Here is a 25,585-nt window from a genome sequence, read left to right as displayed (position 1 = left end):
ATGTAACCAGTATGACTCAATGCTCAAGACTTGGTTGTAGCTTGATTCTGTATTTATAAGAACTCCTGAAACTAAGGCTCATCATCTCCCCTTCCTGGGAATTAGCAAATCTGTAAAGGAACTCAGAATTATGCTGCATTTACAAGTAGTATTTAATTAGGAATTGTGTTAGCCATGATATTGCTTAATAGGTAACAAGAAAATAAATGCAGAATTATTTCATCAAGTGAAGAAACAATAGTGTCTGTAAAACAAGGAATGAGTCCAAGCACACTCTCCCTTACTTCCAGAGCACACCCCTGGCTCATCTCCCACGAGGGCAGAGATGACATCCCATAGACGGCCTGTTGTTACAGAAGCTCTTCTATCATCAGGAACAAAAGTGACTGGAGGGAAGCCAAGGTTAAAAGGAGACCAACAGAAATAAAACAGCAGTAGGAGAGCTGAAAGGAGATTGGCACATTTTAAAGCAAGCAGACTGATTATACAGGAAACCACAGAGCCCCCAGGTCAGCCTTGGCAATAGCTAAAGGTCACCCCTGCTGCACGCAGATGTGCCCTAGGGGCACTGCAGCACTGGGGAGCAGATAACACATCAGTGCCTTCAGGTGAAAGAAAACAGGATGTTCGGCCAGGAAAACCACAGTAAAAATATGCTTCTGAAGGCAGGTGAAGAAGAAATAGAGAGAGACATGGAAAAAAGGGAATTAAAGGGTCACAAAGCATTCATGCCAAAACATCACAGGCAACAGATCTTCAATCCTCCTCATTAAGCCACCAAAAGAATAAACTAAGAAGTGCTGGCCTTCTGCATTTTAGCTGGCATGTGATTTACCCTACAGAAGAACTCTTTGAAAATATCCAGAAGCCCTTTTATAAAATTAAAAAAAACCCAAACAAACAGTAATTGACATCAGTGCCAGTGGCACCACGGTCCTCTTGGGGCTATGCAAGTCAGCTGCATCCTAGAATAACATTAATTTGAATTAACTATCAGCTACAATTGTTAAACTCTGCAAATGTGCCCTTCTGTAGACATGAAGTTCAAGCCTGGTGTAAGGGTGAATTTGCAATGTAAAATGTGAGTACACTGATAACTTTTCTTTAAGCATAGAGTTATACATAGAAAACAAGCCTCTGAGTGATAATTAAGCAGGAAGGGCCAGTATGGAGTATTTGAGCCAGATGCCTTGATCCAAGTGGCAGAGAAAGACTTGATAGCAACAGCCATAAAGATGAAAGAATAAAAATCGAGAGGTGGCTTTCATAAAAAGATGTTCTCATTCATGAAAAAGGGTCCTATAACTACATAGGAAGATTTCTACAGTATTTATGTTGAAAAATCATCTTCACAACTTTATCGAGCTGTTTTCCACCAAAATCCTCATTAAAAGGAGAGCCTCAGAGATTTCATGTTACTCCAGCTAACAATATCACGCTTAGCTCCAGCAGAGATTCTGGTATTGCATTACCCTTCACCATTCAACCTCTTAATTGGGGCTGTCATTCTAACAACTCCAGAGCATATCCAGCAGTTTCACTATCATCTGCTATAATTTTGGGGCTGATATAGGGAACAGGGCATGGAAACATGAGAACTCAATTTAAATTGGCTAAAATAAAGTTTATTTTACTGTTACAATATATAATCTTTTATCAACACAACTCACAAGGTGTTTACAAAATAATCTCATTTTCTGCTGCATTTTAAACACTACTTTTATACAAACTTCAAAGGTAAAATAGGAGTTTGTAGCTAAAACATTTTTGTTACATTTTTAGAAGTATCACAAGAATTACTTCAAACAAGACTTTTTTTTTTTCTTGGTGCTATGTTCACAGACAAAACCAAATGTTTATTGTAAAGACCTGCAGGAGGATTCATGAAAGCTTTCTTCAGACAAAGGATGCCAGTCCTCCTAGTCTGACAGTGAGCAAATGCATTCGAGCTAATATTTGAGCCATCGCTGTGCCCTTGTGGCCAGGAGGGCCAATTGTATCCTGGGGTGCATCAGGAAGAACGTGGCCAGCCAGTCAAGGGAGCTGATCCTCCCCCTCTCTACTTGGCTCTAGCGAGGCCACATCAGGAGTGCTGTGTTCAGTTCTGGGCTCTTCAATACAAGAAGGACAAGGAGCTGCTGGAGAGGGTCCAGCAGAGGCCACAAAGATCATTCGGTGTCTGGAGCATCCCTCTTATGAGGAGAGACTGCGGGAGCTGGGCCTGTTCAGTCTAGAGAAGACTGAGAGGGGATCTCATCAATGCATATAAATATCTCGAAGGCAGGTGCCAAGAGAATGGTGCCAGGCCCTTTTCGGTGGTGCCCAGCGACAGGACAATGAGCAATGGCCATAAACTAAAACACAAGCAGTTTCACCTCAACATGAGGAATCACAGAAAACATTGAGTTGGAAGGGACCTGTCAGGATCATTGAGTCCAACTCTTGACCCTGCGCAGGACACCCCAGGAGTCACACCATGTGCCCAAGAGCATTGTCCAAATGCTTCTTGAACTCTGTCAGGCTTGGTGCTGAGACCACTTCCCTGGGGAGCCTGTTCAGTGCCCAACTACCCGCTGGGTGAAAAGCCTTTTCCCGGTATCCAAACTAAACCTACAGAGACTCAGCTTCATGCTGTTTCCATGAGTCCTGCCACTGATCATGAGAGTGAAGAGATCAGTGCCTGTCCCTCCACTTCCCCTCATAAGGATTTTGAAGACCCCAAGGAGGTCTCCCCTCAGTCTCCTCTTCTTCAGGCTGAACAAACCAAGTGACCTCAGCTGCTCCTTGTACAGCTTCCCCTCCAGATCCTTTACCATCCTTGTGACCCTCCTCTGGACACTCTAATAGCTTAATGTCTTTTTTATATTGTGGTGCCCAAAACTGCACACAATATTCAAGGTGAGGCTGCCCCAGTGCAGAGCAGAGCGGGACAATCCCCTCCCTCGACCAGCTGGTGACACTTTGCCTGATGCCCCTCCCCAGACACAGTTGGCCCTCCTGTCTGCCAGGGCACTGCTGATTCATATTCAAGTTGCCATCAATCAGGATCCCCAGGTCCCTTTCTGCAGCACTGCTCTCCAGACTCTCATTCCCCAGTCTATACACACAGCCAGGGTTGTCCCATGCCAGGTGCAGAATCTCTATTTGTCCTTGTGAAACTTCATACAGCTGGTGATTGCCCAACTCTCTAATTTGTCAAGGTCTCTCTGCAAGGCCTCTCTGCCCTCAAGGGAGTCAACAGCTCCTCCCAGTTTAGTGTTGTCAGCAAACTTAGTTAGTGTTCCTTTGAGACTAGCACTGATGGATCCCAGCATCTGCAAAAACATTTTCCCAGGGGACTTTACTTACTAGTTCCCTGAGCAGCCTGAAGTCTGCTCTCCCCATGTCCAGAGCCGAAGTTTTGCTGGCACTTTTCCTCCTGTCAGAGATTTTAAACTTGATCCCTTCATAGTTGCTGTGGCCAAGATGGCCACTGATCTCCACTTTGCTCATGAGATCCACTCTGTTGACAAGCAGCAGATCAAGGAGGGCATCTTTCCAAGTTGGCTCCCTTAGGACCTGTTCCATAAAGCTGTCATCCAGTTTTTTTAAGAATCTTCTGGCCCGGGTTGTACCAGCTGTGTGATGCTCTCAGTTGATTTCTGGCAAGCTGAAGTCCCCCATAAGGACAAGGGCAGTTGCCTCAGAATTGTCCCTTAATTTCTCAAAGAATAATTTGTCAGTGTCACTGTCCTGGCTGGGAGGTCTACAGCAGACTCCCACTGTGACATCTGCATTATTTGTTTGCCCCTTGATTATTACCCAGAGGCTCTCAACTGTGCCATTGCCAGCTGTGAGCTCCATACATTCTAACCCTTCACATACAGCTATGGAAAGGATGCAGGGATACTCCTTGCCTCTTCTGCTCTGCCTGTCCCCCCAAAAAGCCTGTAACGATCCAAGAGGGCACTCCAGTCACAGAACTCATCCCACCAGGTTTCACTTATGCCATTGATATCAGATCTCTGGGACTGGGTCAAAGCTTCGAGCTCCTCTTGTTTGTTCTTCGTGCTGTCTGCACTGGTATAGAAACATTTCAAGTGTGGTACATTGTACCCAATAACTCGTGAGGCAGATTGAGGGATTCCATTAGTGTTCCCTTCCTTGAGTTTTGCACACCATCCCTTGCTCATTACTAGTAAGCCTGGTTTTGCCCCTTTCCCTCTTCCAAGCCAGCTTAAAGCTCTATCAACAAGCCCCACCAGCTCCTGTGTTAGAACTCTTTTTCCCCCCTGAGAAAGGTGCATCCCATCAGGTGTCAGTAGACCAGGTGTTGAATAGATTATCCTATGGTCAAAAACCCACAAATTTTTCTCCTTATACCAGACTCTGAGCCACACATTGACCTGATGGATTTGCCTATTCCTCTCAGTATTATTCTTTGTTACTGGAAGGATTGAGGAAATTATTACCTGTGCTCCTGATCCTGCTACCAATTGCCCCAAGGCCCTGAAGTCTCTTTTGACTGCCCTCAGACTTCTCTTTGTTCTTTTGTTGCTGCTGGCTTAGCAACCAGTAGTGGGTAGTAATCAGAGGGTTTTGCTAAACTGGAGAGTTTTCCAGTGATGTCCCATCCGAGCTCCTGGGAGACAGCAGACTACCCTCTGAGTTGGGTCCCATCTCTATCAGGCCCTCTGTTCCCCTTAGAAGGGAGTCTCTCATTACAACCACCAACTACCCTTCTTTTCCTCTTAACAGAGGTGGCTGTGATGTGGGGTACAGGTGGTGTTGGTTTAGGGGACCCTTCAGTCCCAGAAGGACCTTTGCCCACTGCATCAGCTGTCTGTTCTTCTAGTTCCAGGGCCTCATAACTGCTGTAGAAGGTGTCAGTCCTATTTGTTAAGTTTTCATAAGGAGGAACAACCTTCCTTCCTGGTTGGTGCAGTGACCTGCTTCCAGCCTTCATCTTCAACAGACCCTTGACTAACTGCCTTGCAGGGCTCTGAGTCCACCTGCTTCTCCACTGCAATGGAGGTTTGAGACTCCTTTTCCCTACACTGACTATAGGGAAGGGAGGAAGCCTGGTGCCTCCTGGTAGCTTTCATGGATCCCCACACCAATGACCAGCAAGACCATAACACACAGAGCACTCTGGTCCTTAGTGCTGCACAAGAAAATATGGAAATCTTAAACAGAAGAAAATTTGAAGTATTAGAGTTGTCACAAACCACAGTATTTTAATATGTTAAAGTTACCTAAAATCCTCTGCGAATCTGGTAGTAACAGGCAAGTATTACATTACTCAACCCTGGTCTCCACTGCAATGCACTAAAACACATTAAAAAGAGTGGAAAAAGCAACCATTTTCACAGTTGCTAGAGAGGTATGTGCTAAAGTGAATGGATTTATGCTCCTGACAGTCAAGCCAGTTGATAGATTCATGATAGCAGAATCATGCCGACAGTGATCATTTTATATACAGCAAGCAGGTAGAAAGAGGTGCTACTTTTTTTTTTCATGCATAGTTTAACCAGCTTACAGCCAGCCCATCTCCATTAAGACCAGAGATGCATGATCCACCATTTGGTATAAGCCAAACTACCAGCAAATATACTTCCAGTGCAAACAAAATTGTCTTTCTCCAAGAAAAACAACTAAATTTAATGCTACTTCTCAAAAAAACTAATGCTTATGCTGCATTGTTTTCTACCTATTTTGGTCTGCATTTCTAGTTTCCTTCCTACCCCCAAATCACATATGAAGACAGATGATCACAGTACACATTTTTTTAGGCAACTCACTGTCTCCTCCCAAAAATACACTATACTGCTCACTGAAGATCATCCCTGAGAGCACTGTTCTAGCTAGACACTTAGAAAGCAAGAGATATCTCAGAGCTTAGAGGAAAAAAAGGCTGTTAACCCTGTGAAATCTTGTGGTTTTTAGAAAGTAAAAAAAATGCAGCTACTCTGAGCATTTAAATTCCCTGAGCTGAGTGAAATTTGAAGACAGTAATTTGTAACATGAAGCATACCAACATTTACAGCTGTACTTACAGAAGCTGCAATTTTTTACAGTGGTGAAGTCAGATGTTACACTACGATCACACAGCAGTTAGTGGTAGTTCCTTTAACTTGCTTCCTGCCACAGGAAATACGATGGCTTCTTTGGTGAGAAACAGCAGTGAAGAAGCGCCATGACTCTTCAGATTCTTTTGCCTTGTAATATTCCAGCAATCTTTAAGTTAGCGGAGATACCACCAGGCCATAGTGCAGTACAAGCAAACCATCCTACAGAGAAGAGGAAGAAACTGTATCATCCTACTTCACCTTTTCTGTGAGGCATTTCTGTCACCACCTGGCACAACAGTCACTGCATGGCAGGACCCCAGGCACAATCTCACCATTTTATACAGTGTCCCTTCCACATGGAGAATGCAAGTTTTGAAATACAAAGGCAAATAATTATGTTGCCCTTTCCTCCTTGAGATGGAGAAAGGTGTTAAAAGAAAGTAGAATCTGGTACTTTGATTTTATTTTAAAGTTATAATTGAAATATCTCCATGCAATAGGCTCTTTGCTTACAAGTCATGCTGCTTTCCACGTGATACTGTGGGGCAGAAAAAGTAATCCATTAAGTAGTTCTAGAAGGTGCTGCCAGAAGTTGCAGTAGAAGAGTCTAGACTACTACTATATACATTTATTAAGTAATAAACATATTGGATTAAAAAAAACCTCCAAATGACAAACCATTAGTTTATTAAGTTATGTTTCTCCTCTTCAGAGACTGCTCCACATAATAAAAAAAACCTTTCACCTGGGAAACAGGACACTTCTGACCCATTACCTTTACTAGTGCTACTTAATTCACACTCAGCTGATGAAAGGCCTAGCACTTAGTCTGCCTTCAATGGGAATCTGACTTATTGCATTAGACCTCTTTATATGGACAGACTTTAAAAAAAGTTTTCTTTTGAAGAGAGAACTACATTAATCATAACTGACACATTAGAACTTCTACTATATTTTGCTTCCGACGTTTTTATCTACTAACATACAGGATGTAAGACAACATGTTCCAGAGAAGTTACACAGTTCTGTGTGAGAGGGTATATCAGCATATTAAAAATAATCTTTAATTAAAAAGTTAATTACCCAAAAAAGGTAACAAGACTGCCATCGCTTTACAGGTCCTGTATTATCATACAGTAACAGGAGAAAGTGCTGTTTTAGTCTGAACACAGTGTTTTGGAAGAATACATATATATATTTTTAAACCATAATTTGTTATCTGTGTAAAAATGGTTTTGACTAGTTTGTGCAGCCTCAATTATTCATAAAAAAAATAATCTTTGAGCCATTTTGTATTGGATTAAATTTAAGATTAAGCAATTGATCACCAACAACTCCAGAGCATGTTCCTCCATGAGTGTCATGCACTTCACTTTGTTTCATGGCTGCTTATGATGACAAATGAGGCCTAGTGTAGTGTAGATGTCAATGAACCTCAACTTCAGTGGTCAGCAATTAAAACCCCCAAATGCATTCCTGTGTTATTAGTGCCAACTGACTAACTTTCCTTCATCTTCTCATCCTGTTATTAACCAGGAATCCATTGCTAACTCCTAAAATGACACAGAAGGATAGAGGAACTTTAACTCACTTCTTCAGTGTCTAGTATAAAGTGGGATGGCTATGTTGCAAAATGAAGAAAGAATCGTGATTGTTCTCACTTCTTGTTATGCGGAACAGGTCCCATGAGGTTACTTAGGAACCTCTTGGCACACAGGACGTTGTTACACCTTCACAAAGCTACTTACTCCTTGTGCCCATTAGCTACTTCAACAGAGAAAATAAAGACATTTTCAAGCTTCGTTTTTTGGAGAATGTCAAAATCAGTTCTTCCTCTATGGCAGTTTCTTAAATATTTATAAAAGAAGAAAATGCTACAATGTATTCTTTGATGAATGGGTTTTCAAATGGTACATTTAACAGTAGGACATTTAAAGAAATTATCTATTTACACAGGAAATACCCCTGGTAAATCAAAGGCCAAACCCACTGCAATTCCTTCGGCACAAAGCAAAACTGAGAGTTACCCCAGTACTGGCACATCTTACTCTGTAATTATTCACTTCTAAAGTATTACACGTTTCTACATGTCTTTCTCTAGACACTGTTCTTAAAAGGAAGCCCAAACAGAGAATGTGCTCTCACTGCTTATTACGAATCTCAAGCCAGTTTAACTCAGGCTCAAAAGAAACGCAAAGCTCTCCAGTGTTCTTTGCCACACATTTGTGACCCTGACCTAAAAAAATTTAAAAGGATCCAACCTGTCACACCCAACTATAGAGCTGAACTGATAGACTGAAACATCAGAGTATACACCCCCTCTGATGTTATAGGAGCAGCAGCAAAAAAAAAATGCCCCACTTTCCAAGTTCAATAATCCCACAGCAAAGAGTAAAACACTTCCTAGCAAATGTGTGCTAGAAGGTCACAGTAATTAAATTAGAGCACAGCTCCTGCTGCCTAGCTCAGGAGACCAAAAAAATAGCGCAATAGCATTGGGTTACAAAAAGGTGAGAGCTACAAAGAAACCATTAGAATCTGCCAAACCTCTGTGCCAAGGGCCAAGGACATCACGGAAGGCACTCCTTTTAGCTTTTCCCATGTGTGAGCTCATTATATCCATCAGTGATGCAGAACTCTGAGAAGGCCCAGTTTCAGACACATGAAAATAACCAGCAGCTTGGATCATGTTGCATTTGTGCAGCAGAGGGGAGGAAGGTAATACAGAGAAGAAATTATGTTCCCATAAAGTTAATAATAAGCTTCCTTCCTCAGCTACTTGACCAAACTCTTAATTACAGATCTCAATGCTTGGTAACAAAATTCAGCCTTTAAAATTTTCTGTGTCTTTGATCACTCCTTGCAGTAAATTCCACAAGTTCTACACTTTGTTTTAAAAATAAAACAAAGTTGCTTCTTTTTATATAAATTCTGTGCAGCAATTTTTTAAATGTTTTTGCCCTAAACAGAGCTAGAAAGCCTACTTCCAGCTAATTAGGAAGATTCAACCAACCACCCAATTTCTGAAATGTCAAAACATCTTGAGATCTACAACATTAAACAAGATTTATTGCTGATTCTTTTTTAGCCTTCTATCAACTACTCAGAAACTAACATGCTTGCAATTCAACCACTAAAATTAGTTGCTTATTTACTTCAGTTAAAACAACCTGAGTAGATTACTATGGGGCCGGAGTCAGGAATACTTATTTTATCATCAGATCACACTTGATCTTCCCACACTTGCTGGACAGGCACATACATATTCAGAACAGCTAAAATCCTGCTAGTTGCACCTACAGGAGACTTTAATTTACTGAGGCTCTACAGCACCACTACACAGTGCCAGTCAGTAGGAAAAAAAAACAAATACAGGACCCAAAATCTTCACAAGACTGTGCTCACAATCTGAGCATTTAAGAACAATTCAGGAGGAGTAAAAGGCACTAAAAATAAAAAGTCATAGTGATTATGGTCCACAAGAATAAATCACACAAACATATGTTATGCTGCATTGCAAATGCTACCAAAGAATGCACATTAAAATTAATTTCTTTGGGAAAAAGAAATTTATCTGCATTTTTAAAATCACTTTCCCCAGCAAAAAGAATAACTGCTGACACGAATGAACTAGCAAGTGAAAAACAGCAGTTTTTTTTCCCTCTAACAGTGGCTGTAGTCATCTAAACAAAAGCCCAGTGTTTATTCCCTTAAATGACTTTGTGTTGCAGAAGTAGCTACTGAAGCTATTTTCTTAGCATGAAGCATCTATAATGAACATCAGAAACTGGTAAATGACAAGAGCAGTTTTGAAGAGTGTCTCAGCATCCCAGTGAGAGCTGTTAGTGACGTTCCAAGCTCCAACACTAATTTGGAAAGGCTGGAAAGTTACAGAGGCACAAGATGCCCTTGGAGCTTAATGTAAAATTCATCAAATATTCCTCTGTAGATGTCTCACTGGTCACAACAACTGTGCCTCTTATTGAATTTCAGGTCCTGGTGAAAAATAAACACTCATTATTTTTAGACTTGACCTATCAGTTTATTTTTTTCCTGGATAATTATCTAAAAATATTTTCCAAGGTTTTTTTCATCCTAGAAATGCATCCTCATGATTTCTAAAAGATAATATAATGTTAGACTAAAGAACATGAAAATGTCACAATTATTTCAATATCAAAAAAGAAGCAACTGTGGTTTATTTGCAACGTTCCTACTGTAACTATTTGGTATTCTAAGAGATTTTCTAACAAAATGAAGAAAAACTAAGGACGAACCTGATCTTTCAAGTTTCCTGTCGGGAGTGACTATGAAAGCACAGGACTTCAAAAAAAGCAAAGATATTTTTTGTTTATTTCTCCAACAGAGCAGTCTTGAGGGAATTAACTGCTAGCATACTGATTTTGTAATAAATGAGGCTTGAAACCTCACTGCAGAATATATCCCAAGACAATCGTTCTCTTTGTGGAGCTGCTGACTGGTACCTCATCACTAAACATCAATCAGGCAGACCCACTTCTGACAACAAATGAAAGACACTAAACTTCAACTAGGCAGATCCATTTCTGACAAGAAATGAAACTCAGGTAGTATTCCTTAAAGTGCTTCCCCAAGAGTATTTTCCATACATTAAAGGCTTTCATGCTAAGATCAAGTTTAAAAAGCATATATGTGACTATATCCCCAGACTGAGAAACATATAATCCCCCTGCCATTTACTGAAGCTTTTAGTAGATGGCACTTCCAGCACTATATGCTGACTGCTGAATTTACTTAAAATGAACACATTATGTTAGAAACAAGTTTGTTACCAGTACCTGCTTCCTCACAGTTTCTATCCCCTGCTCCTCAAAGTGTGTTAGGTTACATTTTCATTTTTCTTCACATATAAACAGCTAAAACATCAAGTATGGCATATATTCACTTTGACTGCAAAAACAGCACAAGCTTCACAGACTTAATGTCTGCCAAAACTACAAGCCAAATACCTCTGCCTTGACTGTGGGATTCTTCCTAGTGACTCAAATCAGGTACAGGTGATGCAAAGTCCAAGATATCTCAAAATCAGCTTTCCACTTCTTGGCTCTGACACAGAAGCCTCCCTGTAGCATGAGGGCTCAGCAGGAAATTTAAATGTAAAAGTTTGTGCATATGTGTGCACAAAGAAGTGAAGAGAAACGATTCTGCAACTATTTCAGCCCTTCTACTATCTGCTTAGATTGCTTTCCAAATAAAACACCAATCTAAATCCTGTTTTCCCCATCTTTGGTTTGTGTTTTTACGAGCAAGTTTATCCTCCTTACTCAGTCACAAGGATAGCCTTATTTAGGATTTGTCCTCCAATTTCTTGCTGAGATGCAACTACCAGGGAGGAAAAACAAGCCATGGTAATTGAAAGAATGGCTGATATAATATATCCCTTTTTTGTTTTGGGGGAAAAAAACCCCAAACCCTAAACAAAACCCAACACAAAAACCTCATATCCAGAACATCATGAAAATGGTCAAGAACACTGTCAGCACATGGTACACTTCTCAACTCTACTTAAAAGATAAACAACATTTTGCATAAGCTGGAGAGATCTTCTGAGCAACTTCTTCAGACAAGCTGGTGCTTCCTGATAGCTTAAGAAAGAACCAATCTTCTATTTTAAAAGAGAAAACCTGGAACAAAGCCCCAGCTGCCACACGTACCTGCACTGCGCTCTCTCCTATGACCTGACGAATTTCCCTCAGTGTCTGGTAGTGCTCCAGCAGGTGATCACCACATATTATGTCCACCTGTGAAAGAACACAAACATGGTCAAGTTCAACTACCTTTGTAGAAGCAAAACCACACCTAAGGCCTTTGAGTGGCCTACACTTGAGTGTAAAGACACTCAAGTCATCTTTACCTTTATTGTCCAAACGTATTTAGCATGCACAGCACTACTGCACTGCCCTAATGCCTCTCACCCCATGGCCCTGACTTGGGGCTCACTGCTGGAACAGAGTGGCCAGTTTATTGTTTCACCCACAATTTGGTGCGCCCACTGAAAGAAGCTGTTTAGTGATAGCTGGGATGAATTTAATGGGAATTTAGATCATGTATTACAGTGATGCCAAAAACATCCGGAATCATTTGTCACATCAGTGGCAAAAGACAGTTGTTTGCACCGCTGACAGAAAGTGAGCCTCATTCCTACCTTGAGTGAGAAAACATGTGACTAAGTTCACTTGAGAAGCGTTTGGAAGAAGTGTTTTAATCTCACTGCATGCCCCTGTCAGCTGGTACATCACACAGTCCTCCTTTAGCATGCACCCAGTCAGTATTTCTGGGATACAACTGCAGGACATACTCAGCACTTCTATGCATTGTCCTCTTCTGCAGCTAAACTGTGTCAATGCTGTATGCAATTTCAGATGAGGCACTTCTTTTAAGTAACTGCCCACAAAACCAGTAATTTTGTGGGAAAACCCCCCCATAACGAGGTATTCTGAATTCCTTGCCTTAACTATTATAAAAAATAGGCTTCTTTATCAAGTTATATGAATTTACTGTGCAACGCAAATCCAGTCTTTAACATTCCAAATTAGAGCAGCTAACATAGCACTGTTTCTCTCTCAACTGCAGCATGCTTAAATTTTCCTTATGAGCACTTTCTAGGCATGGAAGTGAGAGTGCTCTCGTTTGTGACTTGAAAAAACCTTAAAACTGAAGTTAAGAGCATTGACACTGAGCTGTCCCACAGCTTTCTGCAAGGAAATTGTCTAAGCTCTGCCCCTGCAGCAGCTGGGGAGCACACTGCAATATCATGACGTATTCTCTTACATGGCCACTTTCCAGGACAGGATGCACTCTGTGCTGCAGCTATTCAATTCCCCTGGATTTATATTCTTCTGCCTGCTGACCCACTATATCTCTCTTGTTCTTCATGGAGAGATCTGGCAAGATTTATGCCTCATGCTGGCAGACCACATTGTTCTGAGACTCAGGAACACAGGAATTCTACTCCTCAGAGGCTCAAAAGGGGCTAATTTACTTCACCATCTGTATCGTATGAGGACGATGTAGAACACTCTCTTCAAGTTAGGTTGATTGCTTACGTGCAGAAGATGTAAACTGCTTAGTGTTATTTCTGCTTTTAGCTTCTAGAAGTAAACCAGCAAGTAAAAACTAATCTGGATGTAAGATTAAATACTGATCCATATACACACAAATGCATATATTTAACATCAACATGTGATGTATTTAACACGGCACCTGAAAGACATGTATTTCTTTTCTTTTTGAAAACTGGCTAGTTATTTCTCCTATTTTCCATGCATTTCAGCCTCTATAGTTATTACTGCAGGAAGACAGACATGTCTGCTTTGCTTTTCAGTGATACGTGAGTTTAATTGTTTTTGTTTTATAAGCTTATTTTTATACTATAACACACTGAAAACTCAATCCTGGTCCCATTGAAACATATATACATACATATTTTATATATTCTAAAGAAACAGAAAATCTAATCTGTTTGACCAATATAAGATGCAAACAGACACAGTTGCAGCTGCTGACAATCTCTCAAAACAGAATTAGAATGCTTGTTTGAAAGTATCCCATTGTTGTACCTGCTGCTCCACTTTTAAGTGATAGTCATTAAAGAGCCAGTGTCTAATAACAAATTGAGAAGAGTTTTTCACATTTATTGTACTAGAATGCTCTGGATACCAAATGCCTAACCACCTAATTCCAGCACCAAAGCCTGAAATTCTGCCTGCTAATTGTTATGCTAGAATTCATTCTGTAAGGACAAAAGAATGAAATATATACTTAAAAAAATCCCAGTTCAGTGTGAAAATGAGTTGTGGAATGTGTTTCAGAGGAATCCTTGTTTAGGAATTGATACATTGCATTGTAAAAGAGGCAATGAGTACTATAGATTTACTAAAATTTGGTAAAATTGAAATCAGCTGGTACTGATTGCTTGTGAGTAATAAATGTAGTTTGACCCTTTGCTGAAAAGAAGCATGAAGGTGTAGATGCTGAATACTCAGTCACTTGTTACAATTCTTATTAAAATAAAGTAGGCTTTCTATTATGCCATTTCTTTTCTTTAGATGGCTTATCTGCTATAAGAGCTATTTCTCTAAAAGCCACGATAACAGACATTTATAAATTCATAATCACTAAGTAAGACAGAAATAAAACTAGAAAAAGTTCATGTAAGGGACACTGCATATAAGCTTCATCCCAAGGGTGAATTTGGCCCAGAAAACAGTAGACTTCACTCAGTAGTTTCTATGCCAACCCATACTATCCAGGGAAGGGCAAGGAAAACACAGAGTTTTGGAGATTGACGTGAGAATTTGGGCTAGTTATTCAAAAAGCTGTCAAAGCTTCCCATTTCCTCTAGCTGCTATTTACTTTTCAAAGGGTACCGGATACCTCTGTTCCAGGGTTTAAGACTGGCATAAAGAAACTGCATCAACAGCTACACTGTATGAGCACAGACTTCCTTTCTTCCAGTCTTCCCCTAGGCTGCAGTTCACACACACACTTTCAGGAATGCACATCTGGTAATGGAACACTTCTGTTCCACAAACTATGTTAATGTATTTGGACCAGCCAAGCCACAAGTCTTTCAGCAATCACTCTCATCCTTACAGAATGAATACCAAGAAAGGATACTGCTGCTGCAGGATGACCTCAAAGGAAATCACACTGTAAAGAAAACTTTTGCATCAGATGCTGAAGACAAGAATCTAATGGTTCCAAACACCATAGCCTGTATTCAGCTCACATGTAATGTTACCTACTCAGCTATTAACAGCGACTCCAGTTTCTCAAAAATGATTTTTCACCCTCTCCTAACAAATTCCAGCAAGAATATTCAAGAAAGACCTTGTAATTAGAAGTATACATAAACATATACAGAAAATTAATCATTGCCCAAAGCACAGAGATCAAAACAAAGCATCAGAAAGAATAAATTACAGTCTACCAGCTCAAGAAGTAGATAAAAATGAAGCCTTAACCTTCAGATAAAACAGGAAATTTGAATCATACTCCATTTGCAAACTCAAATACAGAAATTTGAAAATAATTTGAAGCCTCAGACTAGGAAAAAAAAAGAACAAAGGCAGTGGCTTCAAAATTGCTTTTATATATACTGTCACACATGAGTCAGCTGGCTTATTGTACAATTTCATTAACCTCAATCTGGTGCAGGTCAATGAAGAAAGGCGAGTACTGGCTAACATTGCACACGAACAAATTAAGCCGAAGAGGCCCGAGCACGGTCAGCAGTTCAGGAGAATGGATAACACACCTATCCCTTGATCAGCTCTAACAGGGAATGAGTAAAACATTTGCCCACTAATAGGGGATCATATCTGTCTGGCAAAGTCCAAGTAGAAAGTAACTAATGGGGGAAAAACGCTCAAGTTAGCTCTGTTAGATGATCTCAAGATTGCAAAATCTGAAAGACCACTACACGTGGGCCCAGCTTAATTTTGAAAAATGAATATCAATTTCCATGACAGCTGCTCAGTATTCCTGAAAACTGAGATTCCAGTGTCCTACTTAAGAAAATCCAAACAAAGCAATTGATTCCCCTCAAATAAACCACAACTCAATTAATGCAAAAAGCTTCTCTAGCCTCATTTTGAGGATACTTTTATTTGTTCAGAATATCAAGCCACAACCACCTGAAAGCTAGAAACTCCCACTGAGAGGAAACCAGCAAATGAAAATACATTACTTCCTCAGCATGATGAATAATTTATATCTGATTTGCTTTGTCACCACTAAAAGGTAAGCGGCATGAATAAACACTCATTACTGAGGCACACAGCCATGCTGTATTGTCTCAGACACTGACTGCTGTATGAAAACAGCCTTAACTCCAAACCCAGCATTTAAGTTCCACCATTTGCCTATTCACAGCAGCATCAGCTTGATTTTCCAATAATTGACAGCTTTAAGAATTATTTATACCTTACAGAACTCCCACATTTTCTCAACAGAATGGTTGCTGAAATACACTGAAGAATTGAAAAACTGGTTTTGACATGCAGTTCCTCTCAAAATGGTTGAGAAATATGAAGCTAAATTCTTTTGCTCCTTGAATTTGGAGGGAAGTGTCTATATTTGCATTCGCACCTTTCATTTCAACACATCCATCATTCTTTCTTAGCCCTTGTTTGCATTCAGTTAAATTTTATTGTTATTCAGCTCCTGCCTTCATCTACTCCCACATTCCCACACTTTCCTGTCCAGTTTTACCTTTGAAACAGCAGTATCTCTTAGTTTTGAATTTCATCAGCTAAAATCTTAAATGGCACTTTAAAAACTCTATCCAACTATTAAAGTATTATGAAAATTTAAAGAGGTTGCGAATGAGCTAGGAGAGTTGCTCCTTGCAGATCACAACATTTCAAACAATTAGTTTTTTAATCCTTACTGCATTAATCTAACATTACTTCTAGAATCTAAAGAACAATGGTAATGTCTGCCCAAAGCAGAGGCATTACACTGATCACAGGGAACTTGTAAGCGCCACCTGACAAGCAGGGTCCAGATCCATTTTTCTTCTGAGGAATTTCTCCACATGTCCAATTGTTGCCTCCCCAGAAACACGCACAAACTTCTTTTCCAAAGGCTGCAAAGAATAAGTAAAGATTTTAAGAAAATGTACATTTTCAGCCCTCATCTGAAGCACAAGAAAATTTCCTAATGTTTCCATATTTTCTCCAAATCAGGTTTGTATACTAAACACAATTCAGATACTTAAACTCCATCATTTTATGATGCAAGGAGCTTAAGTCCTTTAGCATTCTAGAAGTAGTACGGCTCATGCTTAATAGCCCATGAAATTCCAGAATCAGTTAAAATATACTATTATGCAGAAAACAAGGGCAAGACTAGTCTTAAATCTTTTTGCTTTTTCCTAAATACTTTCACAGACAGGACTGCAACAAGAAGACATTCATTATGCCAGACTCAAAATTTTTAATAGGCTTCCATTCTATGGATTAAATTTTAAACAGCTGACTGGTGATACAGACGACTACACGAAAAGGCACAAAGGCAGAGCAGATGACTGCATTCAGTGTGATAAATGGATTACTTTTTGTGTCAATTGATTGGATTTTTATGTTGACTTCTGAACAGACGTGATTTACTACCCAGGTTCATCGTATTCTTTCAAAATAAAAGAACGAGCTGAGGGTCATGGACTACCCTTGAATTCAATCATGCATTTAAATAAGTATTCATGATAAATCTGCTTTGGGAACAATAGTTTGATTTATTCATGTGCAAGAGCTAGAAATTACAGTCAGACCTGATCTGGGGACCCCGCTGCTGCAAGCTTGAGGATGCTGAATTTAGACTTGCTGCATGTACAAATCAGTTTATGGCCATGGACCTGGTAACCCGTTCTCTACTCCCCCATCCCCACTTACAAAAAGGACAGTTGAAACCCCTCATATATTAAGTATAACTCTTTACACACATATATATATATATATAATGTCCCTTATATATATATATTAAGTTCTACATCTAGTTCTCGTAAGGGAATTTCCCTTAAGGGTGGGGCATCACAACTGCCCTGTTTTGTGTAGCCCAAAACAAACAGGACTAACAACAAAGCAGAAAGGAGGACAAATGTGAGACAGAAAGGGTAAGAGGTGATATAAGGGCAAGAACATGAAAAAAATACTGTGAAATGTAAGGGTAAAAAGAAGAAAAAATGCTGGATAGGCATGATGGTATATAACAACAGGTTTGAAAGTACACACTGCAATCCAATATCGGTTATTACTATGCTGATGAAAGTTCAGGCTGCATTCAGTGTAAGAAAACCAAACTAAATTAAATACATTCAGGGTATACTTATTTCTGAAATAAACCATAAAAGAAAAATTCAAATCACATCTGTACCTTAAAATTCCCTGTGCCTTCGTTAGCTCTGGAAAAAAAAACAAGAGTAGAGTAAACACAGTCAATACTGCTAAAGCTAACAGTTAATAATATCCTCAAGCTCTTTATAACAGAGACTTATTGATTTATGAGTCTTGCATATCAAGCTAATTTTCCCAGTTCAAGCTCTAATACATGAAATAATATTAGACTAAATTTATATATCTTTTTCTCCTATCCTTTATTTTTCTGAGCCTGTGACCTACCACTGATCGTCCATACTCCACACCTTCTTCTTGTAGTGCAACATATAAATTTGTCCCTTAATTAAACCCAATCAACGACATTTCATTATTCTTGCATTGCATTAGCAAGTACACATGAGAGAGGAAAAAATGAAGTATTTCATTGCACTGGAGAAGGCAAAAATCAACTGACCACTTGGTATAACAAATAAATGTGCAGACCACACATTAGCACAGCACTTCAAGTTACTGTAATTGAGCATCTCCACCTCTAAAAATATACCAGATATCAGAGTTAGGTAAAGCTATTATGAGCTAAGAAACATAGAAAAGCTTTTTCACTACAGTTGTCATTTTATTTGATACAGTTCCACAACCACGGGTGACTAGATTATATACTCTAAAGACACAATAGAGAATTTCAAAGTAACAATTTCTTCTGGCTATTCCAAGTTTGCTTTATCAATCCCTCATAACCAATAGGAACCAAGATTGGTTTTGCCTGCAGAACACTCGATACTACAGTTTTAGTAATGACTCCCACTGCTGTCAGCTGTGCTTGTAAGCATTCAGCTGCAAGGCAGGCATGAGAAAATGAACTGAAATTAAGTCAGGTATGTGGATTCACAGTGTCAAAAATTTTATATTATTTGAAAGCAGCTGAGTGCTTGCTTGACATTAGTAGCAAGGATTGTTTGTTAGGCCACAAGTTGAACTCTACTTGAACTACATGGATCTGTTGCATAAATCAAAGATGGGTTACAGCAAAACCTGCAGCTAACAACTTGAACATTAACAAGAGTTAGAACAGACAAAACTAGCACCTTAAATATTATTTAAAAAATAATAGCAGGAGTGGACAGCCCATAAATTGTCGTATATGAACAGTAACAACCATATTACAACATGGACCACAGAACTGACCAACACAGACTAAAGAGGATGTGAAGATGATCACACAGCAAGCATTGGATAATGAAACGGTGAACCAAAGAAGAATGAGAAGATCCCAGACCCTAAAATCACTATTGGTCTGGACTTCCATGAGGGATGGGGAGTTGCCCAGTTGCCCAGAGTGTAGTTGCCCAGGGATTTCTTTCGTTGTGGTCCCTCTAGTGAGGTACCAGCTTGAGCTACCAGATGACTGATTTGTGCCAGTAAACCTATCTAATGGAGTTGAGAGCCTGGAGTCAAAACTTTAACACACAAGGATGTTCTTTTGTTCCATAGAGGTTCAACTTTAAGATCTTCCCTTTTCTTCCTGCAGTCCCGCTCCTCATCCATTTAAAGAAATAAAGAAGACGCACGATGGGCAACACAAAAATAGAGCCAACAAAACAGAAAACCACATGCCACCACCTACCTTACTAAAATTTACCCATGAAGAAAATTTGTTCTGTACTCTGAATAAAGTGACACACAGTGGAGAAACTGGACATAACATATAAAAAGATGTCTACAAAGAGTGAGGCTGAATCAAGATACGCTTTGCCAACAGAACTTCTCAGTTTCCGAGGGCTTAATTTTATGCCATTTGTGTAATAGTTTGTTATGATTATGTATTGGAGGTCTCAATGTTTTGTTCAGACAAATTCAGGCCAAAAGGAGGTACAATCTGGGTAGAGGTAAGAGTTACACTTCCCACAAGCCAATCCAAGCACAGCCAGCGTTAACGGTACTGCCACCTACAGGGATCAGGGGACTGGAACAGACAGGGATTCCACCGTTCAGTTTACTGAGACTGTGCTACCTTGTCAAAACCAAAACACATTTAAGTTTTAAACCCACACTTTCTGGGAAGCTATTTTTATAGAAAGACACATCTTAAGCATTTAATTATTTGCATTATCTAGCTATGATTGGCTGTCATTATTGCACTGTAAGTTAAAACCAACTCCCCACTGCTATTTGAGATGAAGAAATGCACATTTAATGAAAACCAAGGGCCAGTTAATGGTCCAACACACACAAGCAGCACCTTCGTGTCAGCCAGCTGCTCTTATATTTGCCCACAACTCACCCAATAAACTCCAGAAGTATGGAGATGTCAAGTTCCGGTGGAATCCGGAACACTGAGCCTAGAACCTTACGAGGTCTTCCTCTGCTCGTTGGAACTGGCTGTGGGACAGCTAAAATATTCAAAAAGCCAAAATGCAAAGACAATTTGAAATAAAAATAGTATAAGATGCTAATATGCACCAAGGAAAACAGAAGAACTCATCAGGAAAAAAAGTCCATACAATTTATCCTATTTTTTATTACTAAATCAGGTCTTCCTACATTGTATGCTGTGTATTTGAACCAGCATTTTAGTACTTTCAGCAAGGCCCTTCTGCTAAGAGCTGTTTGTTTGATAGTAAGACACAAAATAACTAGAATAATCCCTAATCTGTGAGCAGACTTTGAAGTTCTTATTTTTACTCCTTTGTAATGTCTATTATTTATTAAGGTCCAGAAAATAAAATTAATGCACAGTATAACATATATTTCCTGGTCGTAGGCAAAATATATAATAATCCAACCATTATCTGGGTTTAAGTGTTGCCAATTCCATCTATTTTCGTAATCTGAGATCTGTGACCAGTCATAGTAGTCAGATAACCAAGAATTCCAAATTTCCAATACACACATCTCCGTCAGTTGTGAGCTAATATTTTAAGACCTTATGAATAAATTATATAGTAAGTACGTCCCTAACAGTGTCCCCTAAAGTGATTACAGCTCACCTGGTTTGGGCACTTCTAATCCTCTTTCTTTATAGAAGTCATGCATTTGTTTTTTCTCTCCTGAAAAAAAGAAAAGCCACAATACACAGATTGAAATGTTATTTCAGATGCTGCAAATATCCATGGAAATTCCAAAGGTTAGAACAGTAAAATTTTCAAATTTCCTACAGACCTTCACCATCATTAGTATTCCATATGAGGTTAAGACACTTAAAATACTCAGAATAAGATTTTGTTAGTAAAAACTGGGAAGAAATCAGAGAAATTGGCCATAAATCATACTGAGATAGCTGCAAAAAACAGTACCCTTCTGTGTGCATGACTATTTTTTATACTTTTTATAGTCCATACATATCCACTAGATTGTTGGCTCCCAAAGTTGAAAGTAAATGAGACAGTGAACACATTTAAAAATCAGACAAATAAATATGGCAGAAAAGAAGAAAACAAAAGAATTTGAGAGAATCAGCCTTAGCAACTTATTTCAACGGAGTCAAGTGAACTTGTTATACAGAATATGATATACTTCTACAAAAATAAGAGGCATGACTATGAAATATTGCCTGGATGTTTACCTGAATACAGTGACACCTGTGTTTCACGAGATAGGGTACACATTGCTACCCTTAATAGCACTTAGCAGGCAGAAACATGACAGTGATCACAGTTAATTCATTAAGGTTTATAACCAAACATTACAAAACTATTTTAAAGAGTCCAGAGTAGAAACAGGGCTTTTAATTACTCTGTTTCCTGTTCAGTCTTTTCAATTTCTATATGATAATAAAGAAAGAGACTTACTTTCCTCAAGATTGACAACTAATTTATAGACTATGTCTTGCAGTTGCCGGTCCAGTCTATGAAATAGAAAAAAGAAAAGAAAGTCTTTGGTGCAACATGAAAGGGTTTCATTTTATTGTAACAAAGATGCAAAATACGATGTTGAAACATGACATACATAAAGGAGCATGTGGAGCAGCAACTCCACATCTTTCAAAATACACATCCTGACAGCAGAGCTCCAACAAAAGTCATGTGAAGTTCAAAATACCACCCTTCGTGAACAGCTCAAGAAGTTAAAACTCAATTTTCAGTTAATAAGCATACTATGCCAACAAAGCTTCATCTTTGTATGATGCAGCTCATATCACCTCTAACATTGAGTAAACACATAAAAATAACCAGGGTAGAAGGTAATAAACCCTAGAAATGGATACAAACTAGATAAAACAGCATATTGAGGGGTTTTTATCTTAACTACTGAGATGAAAGTTACATAAACAAAGAACACAATGTGTTTCTTGCAGCTGTTCCTTCATTTGAAATAAGAAAGCACTACAAGTCTGCAAACCAAAACATTTAAAAGCAAGCAGCAAATCTATAAAAAATGGCATAAACTTATTACCTGATATTATAAAGGGGCTGTGTCTGATGTACAACAATATTGCATTTTGGACATCTGTTGCTATAGTAGAAGTGTCTCACGATGCAGCTTTTACAAACTGTAAAGAAAGGAAACCCCGTGGGAGTCACATGTCCATTATACAGTGCCATCTGTTCAGGCAAGAGGAACAATTACATCCAGACCTCCCAAATAAAATTTGTCAAGAGGCAAAATGAAGTTAAGTCATTGAACACTCCTAATTCAACTGATGCAAAGGTGGGTGTTCAATGTTGCAACTGTGTTATCTAGAACATGGGTAGAACTAAGGCAACAGAATACTGACTGCTGAAAAATGCCCTAAAACAGTTTCAGTAGAAACAAAGTAAGAAATCATAACTGCCATTTTCATTCTGTTTTACGTGTACTTAAAAAACTTGGAAGGAAAGCTAACAAGTGAAAATATCTAGAATATATAACCTACTGTCAAATCAGCTCCCTACAAGCCTGAACACAACAAACTTTTCCACAACATTTACCAGGAAACTTCTATGAGACCACCACAGCTGCACTTGCAACATTACGCCGTCCTTACTAACACTTGTGCTTTTCCCTAAATTACAAACTGTGCTGAACACTATCAGCTATATAACAAACTGGTCAGCAGTGCCCCCAAAAAGGGGGAAAAAAAAAGAAAAAGAGTTTTCCCTCTTCCTATTGTGAGTGGTTGGGAGGTCTAGGAAGCCAGGATTTTCGGATTCAGGTAGGAACATGGGTGTAGCTGAAAATCAGCTTCACAGAAAGGGTTTTATTAGCTTTAAGAGAAAATAGTTCTGTTACCAAGGGAAAAGCTGTTAGCACTAGGACTGAGGGGAAGAAGAACAAGCATATCAAAATAATTTTCTTTTATTACCCATCTATTTCCATTCATGAGATTATAGACAAACTTTCCCATGGGTGCAGACCACAATTTCTGTATCTGAACTGGTACTTCCACACAGGTGCTTACGGAACTTTGTGAATTCACATCAACAACAGTTTAGGAAACTCTCTAGTCCACTATAAGCAGAGCCACTGAACTTTCTTTTCTCAGTTATATACTCAAATTCCTGGAGCCTACTTAAAAAAAGTAATTAAGAAAGTGTACATAGCAGCTCTATTTTTGTCTTATTTGGGCTTTTTCTTTTCTTACATCGTTTTCCCTCTTAACTTGGAAAGTAGACTTCGTGATCGAGTGATTTCATGATTTTCTGATGCTTTAAGTATGCACAAATATATGTCCCTTATGGAACAGAATAAACACAACACACATTCACTTCAAACAATTATTTTTGTGAACCCAGAACATCTCAACGCTGATTTTGTTTGAATTTGCAACTAAACTCTTAAACAGATAACACTGATACTTACAGGTGTGCAGACATTCTGTAATAGTTGTAGCATCAATAAAGTAACCTTTGCAGATGGAACACAGGATATAAGGGGTCAACTCTGTGAGGTTTATCATACGCTACAAACAAAGACAGTTTGTAAGAGTTTGAATACACAGGCTAAGCTCTGAAACTTCCTGATTGCAACTTCCAAAATACCGTAGCTTTAAACCATGAAAAAACCCGGTATCAACAGGCTAGAGGAATGGCTTTTCCTAAGAGGTCAATCACTCCTCACATACAGATCTTTTCTAAAGACTTTCACCTAGTCTTCTAAACTGACATTTTGGAGAATGGCAATCCAACTTGTTTCATGAATCATATCCAAAAAGCAAACTTTAAACAATCATTTTGAGAAAAGTTCTTTTGCATAAGCTCTTTCAAAAAATATCAAATAGTCAGCAAGGTTGAAGTGGATAGGGGTAGCAAACAATATCATTATTTGAAAACGCTCATCAGGCGTTTTGGGGTCCACAATCAAGATATATAACGAGTTTATATCACAAGAGACAGCCATCTCTTGTTTCTACACACAGTTAGGGATTATACAAACACATATTGAAGCAAAGAATGAAACTTCACTGCTCTGAATTCTGTTCACGAAATACGCTTATCGGGAAAGCAAACAAGTAGTTACACAACAACTTTCCTGTCTGAACAACACTATCTCAAAAAAAGAACAAATTTTTCAATAGCAACGATCTGAGAAGCGTCTGAAGAAAGTAACACATTAGGTTTTTACGTCCCGTTTGCTCTCGTCTGAAAGCCAGACTGAAGGGTTTTCTTTCCCTCAACACCACCATTCATTTCGCCCACGTGCAACCGCCTACTACCCTCTCAGCCACGCCGAGAGTTTGTAAGGGCTTCTTTGGAATGAGACGGACAAAGTGAACTCGGGTAACAATAAAACAAACATTAAAACGCCCCATTCCCACACGCGGGGCACGTCGGGAGCGGGGCCTGGAGAGCCCCGGGAACCCTCCCGCCCCTTTTACCTCCCGGTCGTCGCCCGAGTCGTGCTCCCCGTCATCCGTCCCGAACCGAGCCCCGGCGTGCCCCTCCAGCTCCTCTTCCTCCTCGTCGTCGTCTTCGTCGTCGTCGTCGTCCTCATCGCCGGTGGACTCCGAGCGGCTCCGCTGGAACTCGAAGGGGACGGAGCGCGACCCCGAGCAGCTGGGGGCCCCCTCCATGTCCCGGTCCTCATCGGCCGGGGCCGGGCCTGCTCCTGCTCCCGCTCCATCCGCGCTCGACGGCCCCGAGACCCCGCTCCCAGCGCCCTCCTCCATGTCCACGGACCGCGATCGCCGCGGGTCTCTCCGCGGCGCCGGGAGCATGCGCGGGGGCGCCGCGGGGCACGCTGGGAAATGTAGTCAGAGCGGACACGGGGCAGAGCCTCCGCGCATGCGCTGAGTCACAACTGGTCTGCAGTTTTTATAGCCCGAGGGTTCTTTTTCTTAGTTTTTTTCAAGTGACTCTCTAGTGAAGCGATGGCACACGTTTAATTTGTCACAAAATAACGTCAATCACAAGATACCAGTTTCATTCGAAATAAGGTTTTAATTCTGTAACATAATGAAATGGAAGGGACCTTAAAGATCACCCAGTTCCACCCCTCTGCCATGGGCAGGGACACCATTCACTAGACCAGGCTGCTCAAAGCCCCATCCAACCCGGCCTTCAACACCTCCAGGGATGGGGCAGCCACAGCTTCTCTGAGCAACCTGTTCCTGTGCCTCACCATCCTCACAGGGAATATCTAATTTAAACCTGCCCTCTGTCAGTCTAAAGCCATTCTCCCTTGTCCTGTCACTACACGCCCTTGTAAGAAGTCACTTTCCAGCTCTCTTGTAGCCCCTTT

At 39.9% G+C, this 25,585-nt stretch overlaps 1 protein-coding gene across 3 annotated transcripts; it reads right to left on the bottom strand.

Annotated features, from left to right (window-relative positions):
• Nucleotides 1–1,603: 1,603 nt before the first annotated feature.
• On the bottom strand, nt 1,604–25,361 carry PCGF6 (polycomb group ring finger 6). Of its 3 annotated transcripts, XR_004358309.1 has the most exons (11): nt 24,723–25,359; nt 23,708–23,807; nt 22,322–22,418; nt 21,718–21,773; nt 20,917–20,976; nt 20,211–20,319; nt 17,967–17,994; nt 16,582–16,680; nt 11,744–11,830; nt 8,598–8,729; nt 1,604–6,269 (listed from the first exon to the last, which is right to left on the bottom strand). XR_004358309.1 is itself a non-coding variant. In XM_032695154.1 (10 exons), the coding sequence occupies exons 1-10, from the start codon at nt 25,059–25,061 to the stop codon at nt 6,219–6,221; spliced, it is 1,026 nt and encodes a 341-aa protein (XP_032551045.1). In that variant the 5' UTR covers nt 25,062–25,358; the 3' UTR covers nt 1,604–6,218. The 3 variants fall into 3 exon arrangements, 1 of the variants encoding a protein (XP_032551045.1); XM_032695154.1 differs by lacking the exon at nt 8,598–8,729 and having other exon boundaries at nt 24,723–25,358; XR_004358310.1 differs by lacking the exons at nt 8,598–8,729; nt 17,967–17,994 and having other exon boundaries at nt 6,234–6,269; nt 24,723–25,361.
• Between the last annotated feature and the right edge of the window lie 224 nt (nt 25,362–25,585).

This window comes from Chiroxiphia lanceolata, chromosome 8 (assembly GCF_009829145.1).
Source record: "Chiroxiphia lanceolata isolate bChiLan1 chromosome 8, bChiLan1.pri, whole genome shotgun sequence".
In the NCBI taxonomy this organism is placed as follows: domain Eukaryota; kingdom Metazoa; phylum Chordata; class Aves; order Passeriformes; family Pipridae; genus Chiroxiphia; species Chiroxiphia lanceolata.
Note: the sequence above shows the minus strand (reverse complement) of the source record. Positions and strands in the feature narration are given on the sequence as shown.

Excerpts from the sequence above, each read along its gene's own strand:
- PCGF6 (XM_032695154.1), bottom strand. The coding sequence starts at position 25,061 with ATGCTCCCGGCGCCGCGGAGAGACCCGCGGCGATCGCGGTCCGTGGAC. Across the intron at positions 22,419-23,707 it reads TACAGAATGTCTGCACACCT|TTTGTAAAAGCTGCATCGTG; the intron begins GTAAGTATCAGT and ends CTTTCTTTACAG. Across the intron at positions 6,270-11,743 it reads TAGGAGAGAGCGCAGTGCAG|GATGGTTTGCTTGTACTGCA; the intron begins GTACGTGTGGCA and ends TCTTCTCTGTAG.